This window comes from Cucurbita pepo, chromosome 1 (assembly GCF_057944985.1).
Source record: "Cucurbita pepo subsp. pepo isolate OVF chromosome 1, ASM5794498v1, whole genome shotgun sequence".
NCBI lineage: Eukaryota > Viridiplantae > Streptophyta > Magnoliopsida > Cucurbitales > Cucurbitaceae > Cucurbita > Cucurbita pepo.
The window spans coordinates 18,436,842-18,447,025 of NC_141798.1; the positions used below are offsets into that span (position 1 = coordinate 18,436,842).

Sequence of the window (10,184 nt, forward strand, 5' to 3'; positions counted from 1 at the left end):
CACGACCCTATAGGTACCAATACTTCACGAACTTAGAGGCATTACCATACCACCGACAAGCATGTTCGAGTATTTGGAGGCACGTGTTTTGTTGACGGTATTTTGTATAATTCAATAATTCAAAATTTCAAACAAAAAAAAAAAAAAAAAATTTATATGACAAATCATAGACATACAAAGCTCCAATGGTCCCATTAGAATATCTCTCTACCACTTCATATAACAGAGCACTAAAATAAGTACAAACAAAACCTGATGATAGTTACAAACAAACTATCAAGAACCAACCATACAGTTTATGAGGAAGAGAACCCGAGCTCCAAGTTAGAACCGCGCTGACGATGTTCTTCGAAGCTGATACTTCGGCTCGGGCGAGGGGGTCGATGGTAGCAAATTTTCCAGCTCCTACAGGTAAAACAAACTCCTTTAAGTAGATACAACCACAAATATTTAAGATACCCTTTCGGATCGAGTAGGCGATGATTGTACGAAATCCAGTTTAAACGAATCCTATGATCCTATCTTCTATCGATTGTTTCAACACTTCCCGTTAAAGCAATAATTTGGCATCAACAAACGAGTGGTTTAAACTCAGAACTTATTTGGTCTGGTCGAGCGTTTTCAAGAAAATCGTCTTTTCGTTATAGTATGCTGTCAGTAGATTTTCTTAACTCAACACCTTACGGCACGAGCTGACGACAGCCATGTACCACCACCTGGGGAGAAAATCCACTCAAAAAAGCAAAAGGAAAAAATAAACAACCTATAGGATAAAAGGGTCGTTGTCCACTTTGGCCCGTTACGTATCGTCGACAGCCTCAAGATTTTAAAACATGTCTACTAGGGAGAGGTTTCCACACCCTTATAAGGAATGTTTTGTTCCCCTCTCCAACCGATGTGGGATCTCAAAGTCCACCTCTTGGGAGCCCAACGTCCTCGTTGGCACACCGCCCGGTGGCTAGCTTAGATACCATTTACGTATCATCGTCAGCCTCACAGTTTTAAAACGCGTCTACTAAGGAGAGGTTTCCACACCCTTATAAGGAATGCTTCGTTCTATATGATGCGATTGTGGTGTGATAGCATCCAATTAAACGACATGAAACTTATAGGATGAACTCTGATCTAAAACCGTGCGTTCATCCTCGTACTTCGTTAAGAACCCTACAGAATCTAGTAAATCATAAGACGGGTAGCAATGTAGGAAACTTAAAAAGTACCGCCTAATAAGAGGACACGTGTTTCAAGCCCTTCGTTTGCAAATCTATATATATATATGTGTGTGTGTATATATATTCCACATCCAGCCATGTTCGAGTTTGACGAACACTAACCTTACGTTTCCTGAGCCTTTCGTTTTCCTCTTCCAAACGCGAAACTTTGTTCTCCAGTTCATTGGTATAAGCCTGTTGAAAGTGGCAACTAAGTTATACATATTGAAGTGCTCCTAACTTTTAAATCTACAGGAGCTTTTTTAAAAATCACCTGCTTCCTTGCTCGTGAACGAGCGGCAGATTCCCGATTCTTTATCATCCTTTTCTGTCTACGCTCGACAGTTTTCTCGATCATGTCTTCAGACGCTCCCCTTTTCCTTCCAGATGTCTGTGTGTCAGATAACGCTCCGATCAATGGCGTTGGCAATGCCAACTGATTGTCTACATATGGACCATCCATCACGGTGCCAGCCCCGACGTGCATCGGCTGGGGAATAGGCTGGCTCGGCATGTAAACCCCCATCATTGCTGTTTGTTGAGGCTGATATTGAACTTGGGGGAACTGCATCCACTGTCCTTGTTGGGGGAACTGTGGTGTGATGTTTGCGTCGACTTCAACAACAGGACCTGCACCTTTCTTATTCGGTGACGTCTCAGCAACGACCCCGGCTTTAACCAGAAAATCTTCCAATGTCATCTCTCCCAACGTAGGTTGTCGTTCACAAGACTTCTTCTCCTCACCATCTTTGCTTTGTTGAATGTCTCTCCACACCTCGTCAACCGTCTTTTTACTCAGAGCACCATTCAACGTGAGACTACCCTGACGTTGTTGGGGCGTTAGGTTCGACAAAACAGTATTGTCTTCATTGTCCTTACCGACGTTTTGGTTAGCCTCAGCGGTCCACACATTCTTAAGAAGCTCATCAAGATTCATACTGATTAATGGCTTTCCTAGATCACCCAACTGGTTTTGGACCTCATCCAAAGTGAGACTATATAGCGAGTTTTGTCGAACCAATGGCTCCAATTGCGATTGTTTGCCATTCGGATCACCTCCGCCTTGAGACCCCATCGTTTGAATCCCCATTCACATAATCCAGCTCAAATTTTAATCCATAGCTCAAACGAAAACTTCGAAAACCGTCTCATTCAACTCGTCGAGAAACGAAGCAGATGAGTTATACAAACAACCCAATGAAGTTCTGCATAAGATATGAATCAAGAACTAAATCAAATATATATACATATCAAAAGCTCACAAAGCAAGGAAATGATCATGTTATAAGTAAGGAATACATCTCCATTGGTACGAGCCCTTTTCGGGAAGCCCAAAGCAAAGTCACGAGAGCTTATGCTCAAAGTGGACAATATCATACCACTACTAAGGGTCGTGATTCCAAACATGGTATCAGAGCCATGCCCTTAACTTAGCCATACCAATAGAATCCACAAATGTGGAACAAATAAGTTGTGAGCCTCGTAATCAAAAGTGACTCAAGTGTCAAACAAAGGGTGTACTTTGTTCAAGAACTCCAGAGAAGGAGTCGAGCCTCGATTAAGGGGAGACTATTCGAGAGCTCCATAGGCCTCAAAGGAGGCTCTATAGTGTACTTTGTTCGAGAGGAGGATTGTTAAGAATTATTGGAAGGGAGTCCCACGTTGGCTAATTTAGGGAATGATCAGTAAGGAATACATCTCCATTGGTACGAGGCCTTTTGGGGAAGCCCGAAACAAAGCCACGAGAGCTTATGCTCGAAGTGGACAATATCATACCATTATGGAGAGTCGTGATTCCTAACGCAAATTTCATAAACGGAGTTAAATGGTAGATAAAAACCAGCATGCAGAGACATAATACAGAGCCAATAGCCTTAACTGATCAAAGAACTGACAAAACCCTAAAGCTAAACACATAACCCAACAATATTAAACCCAACAAAAACATTATAGAGCTAGAAAAATGCTTCAGAACAAGGATCAAAAGCTACTTTTCTGAAGAAAACTGCAAGAAATTGAATCCAAGACAGATTTTGAATCTTTGATCAAACTAAGAACAGGAAATTTATTAAAACTTCACAACCAAAGAGATTCATAATGGATGAACAAAGTGAAAACACACAACAACAACAGCTCTGCATGTAACAATATCAGTGAGTTCCTCTGAAAATCTCAAAAAATTCAAGAAACCCAAATGGGGAAAACACAAAAACAACATTCTGAGGTGAATCCAAGTAGCTAAAACACAAATTTCCAGAGAAAATCAAACAAAAAAAGGCTCAAGAACACCAAAATGAACAGAAATCTCAAATGGGTAATGCAAAGAACCACAAAAAAAGGCTAAAAAATGGAAAAAATGATAGGGAGAATGAATTGAAGTGATACCTGAAGAAGAATTCAACGAAGAACAAGAAGAACGATCTGAAAAGTGTAAAGAACAGAGTGAATTAAGAACAAAAGCATAAAAAATGCATCATATGGGATGAATTAATAACAGAGGAAAGAACAAAAAATGGGGGGAAAAAGGGGAAGAAAATGGAAGAGAAGGCCAAGCCCAGTTGTGAGAGTGGGATGTGGAGAAACAAAAGGGAAAATTTTATAATTTTTATTGTCTGAAAATTATAAAAAAATTAATTTTTTAAAAAGGAAAAAAAAAACTTTAATTGGCCAAATTTCTGAGTCTTCGTTCTTAGAGTTTTGGAATTGAAGGAAAAATAATTCCATGTTCACGCCCTCATGCTGTAATGATGAGACCCCATTTTCATTTGTCTACTTCTGCCACCATTTACGAGGGTTCTGTTCCCCTCCACACTCTATAAATAATTTTATTTTTACAGAAATTTTAATAATATTAAATATATGTAAAAAAAAAAATTTTAAATTATTGAAATACAAATTATGTAATTTAGTTTGTATCGTTCGAAAAAGTTATAACTTATACGAGAGTTTTCTGGCGAAATTTGGCGAGCGTTTATAAATTAATTGAATTTGTTGGTAGTAAAGCTTATATCGGAAATAATTTAGTTTCCATGTATAGTTCAAAAAAGGCGAATCTTTATACACGTGTATGCAATGCACAAGTTGGACCACCGACCTATAAAAATATGAAAAATATTTATTTTGGTTCATAAATAATAATTCTCATGGAAATATAAAGTCGTCTCTAATTTTTTATAATAAGGAAATGACTTGGAATTTGAAGTAGGTTTCGAGCGTTTTGTTCAAATGTGAGATTAGTGAACTCGTAACCTAAATTTTTTATGGTATGGGTTTTTTAATCGTTTAGGGTAAATAATATCACTATTTCTATGGGAAATTACATAGAAATATACATGTTCAATATGATTTCAAAGGATATATAAGAATCAAACAGTTGATCATTGAAACGAGTAGTATATTAACCTCATTCGAGCGTTGAGTGCTCGGGATTTAATTGGATATGTGTTCAAATACTCGGCTGCATACATCTGTTTGGCCTCCTCCACAGCATCAACCTTTCATCACAGCTTTTAAGAATTCATTGGCATCTATTGTATGTATGTTTGCTTGCTTAGTTCCATTGCATCGACTAGACGTTGGGTGGTTGTTGGCAAGGACGCTAAGATCCCCTTCCTTATAAAGGTGTGGAAATCTCTCCTTAGCTGACGTGTTTTAAAAATCGTGAGTATGACGACGATACATAACGGGCTAAAACGGACAATATTTATTAGCAGTGGGCTTGGATTGTTAGACGACAAAATATGTTAGCATTAGAGCCTTAGATGCTCAGGGCCTTTTCGGATGTTGTCTAGGCGGATTGTTTGGTGGAGGGTCATGACTACCATTGGGCAGTTCTGCATATTCGGACGGTCTAGTGTATGAATTTTGTTTCGATCTAATCTTTCGAGCTGGAGGAGTGAAATGATGCACTCGTCTCTGAGTTCCTAACTTGCAGTGGATAGTTTTCAATCTTCGTCTGTGCCCATCGACTCGAGCAATTCCCTTCACGTGGGCATGTGCCTTTTCCACAAAATGAACATTGTTATACAAGAACAAATCCAAGAACAAAAAACCTTTTAAAACCAACCTCAAGGCATCTTGATGCAACAAAATAAAAAAGAATCTCAATACCAAAAACCCTTTAGCTTTGCAAGGACAACTATCCTATAAAAAGAAACTTTGGAAGAACCATAATAAGCAAGGAAATGAAAAATCTCTTTAATCCAATTACCTCATATAATACAAAACAAAACTTTGCAACAGCACAATGGAGCAAATTCAAGACCACAAGCATCTAGCTCTCTGATACTATTTGTAACAGTCCAGATTCACCGCTAGTAGATATTGTCCGCTTTATCCCATTACGTATCGTCGTCAGGCCCATGGTTTTAAAATGCATCTATTAGGGAGAGGTTTCCACACACTTGTAAGGAATGTTTCGTTCTCCTCTCCAACCGATGTGAGATCTCACAATCCATCCCCTTGGGGGCCAACATCCTCACTAGCACACCGCCCGGTGTCTAGCTCTGTTACCATTTGTAACAGCCCAAGCCCACAACTAGCAGATATTATCCGCATTGGCCCGTTACATATCGTCGTCAACCTCACAGTTTTAAAATGCATCTACTAAGGAGAGGTTTCCACACCCTTATAAGAAATGTTTTGCTCCCCTCTCCAACTAATGTAGAATTTCATAATCCACCTCCTTGGGGGCTAGCTTCCTGCTGGCACAACGCCCGGTGTCTAGCTCTGATATCATTTGTAACAGCCGAGTCCAAGCTCACCATTAGCAAATATTGTCCTCTGTGGCCCGTTATGTATCACCATCAGCCTCACAGTTTTAAAACGTGTCTACTAAAGAGAGGTTTCTACCTATTTCTTGATCCAAAGAAGTGAAGACAAAATGGTCGAGGATGGTGGAAAGGCGACATTCTGATTAAAGGCTGCTAAAAGCTTTTGATTATTGATAACTTTCTAGTTGTTCAATTTAAACTTAAGAAGACTATTGACAGCAATTCATGCAGCTGTATATGCATTTACATTGAAGCATCTGTCCATTATATTCCCATTTCTAGCCTGCATAGCAAGGACTTCAATGAGGCATATGTCAATTGCAACTGACCAAACAACATTCCTTCCTTTGTGCTTTACATCTCTTCTTTTCCCTAGCAGGCCATAGGACCCCATTCCTGTATAAGAAGAATGTATAAAAAGTTCTTCAGCGTCCATTTGCATCGACCCGGAGCAATTCAATTGCCTTTTAATATAAATGGACTTGGAGAACTTTACGAGCAAGGAAAAATCAAATGTCTACTTACTTTTAGTCATCTAGAGACAAACTATGAGATCCCACATCAGTTGGGGAGGAGAACGAAACATTAAGGGTGTGGAAACCTCTCCCTAGCAGACGCGTTTTAAAAACCTTGAGGAGAAGCCTGAAAGGGAAAGCCCAAAGAGGGCAATATTTGTTAGCGGTGGGCTTGAGCTGTTACAAATGGTATCAGAGTTAGACACCAAACGATGTGCCAGCAAGGAAGCTGAGCCCTGAAAGGGGTGGACATGAGGTGGTGTGCCGATAAGGACGTTGGGCACCAAGAGGGGTGGATTGTGAAATCCAACATCGATTGGAGAAGGAACAAGTGTCGGCGAGGACACTGGGCCCCGAAGGGAGGTGGATTGTGAGATCTCACATTGGTTGGGAGGAGAATGAAACATTCTTTATAAAGGGTGTGGAAACCTCTCCCTAGCAAACGTGTTTTAAAAATCTTATGGGGAAGCCAAATGTACCCACGCCACGCGAGCAGAAAAAAGAAGTAAAATCAAATGAATAGTTAAAAACATAACACAATTTAAGATCACATTTGATATATTTTGACAGAGCATGAGAGAGCATATATTTCCTTCAGAAGTTAATAAGAATTGAGAAATCATCGTTGCATTCAATCATACAACTACTTGTGAGATATTGTAGACTGGAACGACTGGGATATGCCACTGGAGTTCAGTGTACAATTACTAGTTTAACATCTTTTGAGCTTGAGGAGGTGGAAAATTTAGTATATAATTACTGGGCAGGAAATTTAGTATATAATTACTAAACCAATTGAATTATGCTCTGGTTGACAACAAGTTTAACATTTTCGTGAAACACTTTGTTTTAATGTGACAAGGATAGCTGTAAGATGTTTCAGCAGCCAGCATAGGACTCTACCAGTTGACAACCCCTGACACAGAGGGCTTGCAGAAGGTTAGACTAATTTTGTAACAACTCAAGCCCACTGTTAGCAAGATATTGTTCTCTTTGGGTTTTCCCTTTCGGGTTTCCCCTCAAGGTTTTTAAAACATATCTGCTAGGGAGAGGTTTCCACACTCTTATAAAGCATGCTTTGTTTCCCTCTTCAATTGATGTGGGATCTCACAATCCACCCCCTTTCGGGGCCCAGCGTTCTCGCTGACACTCGTTCTTCTCTCCAATCGGTGTGGGGTTTCACAATCCACCCTCCTTCTAGACCCAGCGTCCTCGTTGGCACACCATCCAGTGTCTGACTCTCATACTATTTGTAACCGCCCGAGCCCACCGCTAGCAGATATTGTCCTCTTTAGGCTTTCCCCTCAAAGTTTTAAAGCGTGTCTGCTAGGGAGAGGTTTCCACACCCTTATAAAGAATGATTCGTTTCACTCTCCAACCAATGTGAGATCTCACAAACCACCCCCTTCTGGGGCCCAGTATCCTCGCTAGCACTCGTTCCTCTCTTCAATTGATGTGACATTTCACAAATTCCAACAAAGTTGAAGCCAGAGCTTTTGAAGAAATTCCCAATTGAAATAATTATAAGCCAAAAAAAAAAAAAAAAAAAAATCACTCACATGAACGGAGTGCTAACAAAACATTTACCAGGCAATTGATTGTACTGTTCTCAAATTCATACCTATACAAAATTGCAGTTCTCAGGGACAAAAATCTTTAAATGACACCCAAATCAGGCATTTCTATATTGGTTTAGATACCTTGCACTATGCCTTATTGAAGATGAAGGGTCACCCTAAAGTAGATAAACATAAAGACAGGAGCTACTAATAGCAGTTGAAAGAATGCATCATCATAAACAGTTCATTTCAACAATACTTTCATTCATTCTCTAAATGATGTAAATGGAAACCATATAATTGCGGTAAATACCAAGAGTTAGAATCCTAATAAAACTCGAACGGAACGAAGAACCGAGGAGCATTTGAATTCAGGTACCTTTCTCTAAAGCTTTAAATATCATGTAATTCCCACGACAAACATCTTTTACTCTCTCTATAACAGCCCAAGCCCACCGCTAATAGATATTATTCTCTTTGGGCTTTTCCTTTCAAGCTTCCCCTCAAGGTTTTTAAAACGCATCTGCTAGGGAGAGGTTTCCATACCCTTATAAAGGGTGTTTCGCTCTCCTCCCAACCGATGTGGGATCTCACACTCTCTAAACTATATGCAACATTGTTTGAGAACAACCTTAGTTCTTTTAGTTTCATGTTAAAAACAAATGTAATTTGAAAATTAACATTAGCAAGGCCAGTTGATTGTATACCTTTTGAACAGAACAGTTTCTAAACCCTAAACCCTAAACCTAACAAAATCTCACAATCCCCACCGTTCCACTATCGCGAACAAACTTCCAGCCAGAATGAAACAGTAGGGACCAAAATTGGATAGGGTTCAAGACACAGATTCAAGGCGGATCTCTTTTTCCTTTCCCTTTACGATCCCCCCTAAAACTCATTTCTCCACGAACTTCAACGTCGAATCCTATCTCTACCACACGATGCAGGTTGTAGGCAAGCATGAAAAATGAATTCATAGCGTAACAATTCCATTTCAAAAATCTCATACGTAAATACATCAGCCACCAAAGATCACCAAATAAAACTAAGTAAAAAGCAACGAACAGTTCAATGACGGAAGACACAAAAAACAGACATTTCCATAGAAAAACATAGAACTTCTGGACAATTTTTCTTGATCAATCCATACTTCCAATTCCTCATACTACACAACACTGAAATTTCTTCTCGATCCCTAATAAAATTCATCTCTGAATCAGAGTTTCAGCCAAACTATACTCTCATTATATGAACAAAGATTGAAGAAGAATACCTCAACGACCCGTCCGGCGCAAGTTCATGGGAGAGGGAAAACTCAGGCTAGGAGGAACCAAAACGATCGGATTATTAATTAGATTAAAAAAAAAAAAGTAATGAAAAAAAGATGGAAATAAATAAATTTTAAATAGAAAAATTAAAATGATAACTAAAATATATGTAAAAAATAAAGATAAGTGAAAAAATTAAATAAAAGTTGTGGAAATTTTTTTTATGGAGATTTATTTTATTTTTTAAAATATAGAAATAAATAAATATATATATATATATATATATATATATATATATATATATATATATATATATATATATATATTAGATAGAAATGTTAAAAACAAATTTTAGAAATAGACGAGGTAGAGAGAAAAAAAAAATAATAAATAATAAATAATAAATTTAATTTTTTAGAGAGAAATGAAAATTTTTAAATATGTTTTTCTATAAAAAAAATATTAAACAACTTTATTTTTAAAAAATAAAATCATAAAATAGATAATAAAATAAAACGTTTATAAATAAATCAATTTAGATTCTTTATTTATTTAAATGTAAGATTTCAGGAAATATTGGGATTTTTAATTTCGCTGTTTTCTCATACTTTTTTTTTATTTATTTAGAAATAAAGTTTGTGATTATTTATGGAGAAGAATAATTAATTAAACGAAAATATAAAGATAAGTGGAATGACGGAGATTGGATGTCCTGGAAAGCTGAGTAGGGTTTGGGGCGAGCTGTGGGCTACATTAGATATGAGTTGAAATGGTAAGAACTGAGATAACGATGATGTTTGGGAAGAAACTCGATGGTGCCGAGAATCGAGGAATGACAAAGTACTCCTTTCCTTACGGG

The 10,184-nt window shown here is 38.1% G+C and overlaps 1 protein-coding gene and 2 long non-coding RNA genes across 3 annotated transcripts; all 3 read right to left on the minus strand.

The window, feature by feature from the left end:
* Window positions 1-125: 125 nt before the first annotated feature.
* On the minus strand, window positions 126-3,792 carry LOC111781230 (ABSCISIC ACID-INSENSITIVE 5-like protein 2). The gene is made up of 4 exons (XM_023661721.2): window positions 3,597-3,792; window positions 1,486-2,416; window positions 1,335-1,406; window positions 126-405 (listed from the first exon to the last, which is right to left on the minus strand). Exons 2-4 carry the CDS (start codon window positions 2,299-2,301, stop codon window positions 325-327), a joined length of 969 nt encoding a protein of 322 aa, XP_023517489.1. The 5' UTR covers window positions 2,302-2,416; window positions 3,597-3,792; the 3' UTR covers window positions 126-324.
* Window positions 3,793-4,532: 740 nt separating this feature from the next.
* On the minus strand, window positions 4,533-5,886 carry LOC111791910 (uncharacterized). Its single transcript, XR_002814726.2, has 2 exons — window positions 5,422-5,886; window positions 4,533-5,210 (listed from the first exon to the last, which is right to left on the minus strand). It is a non-coding gene; the product is annotated as an uncharacterized LOC111791910 (long non-coding RNA).
* Window positions 5,887-9,029: 3,143 nt separating this feature from the next.
* Window positions 9,030-9,434, minus strand: LOC147794917 (uncharacterized). The gene is made up of 2 exons (XR_015422915.1): window positions 9,331-9,434; window positions 9,030-9,252 (listed from the first exon to the last, which is right to left on the minus strand). It is a non-coding gene; the product is annotated as an uncharacterized LOC147794917 (long non-coding RNA).
* Window positions 9,435-10,184: the final 750 nt, after the last annotated feature.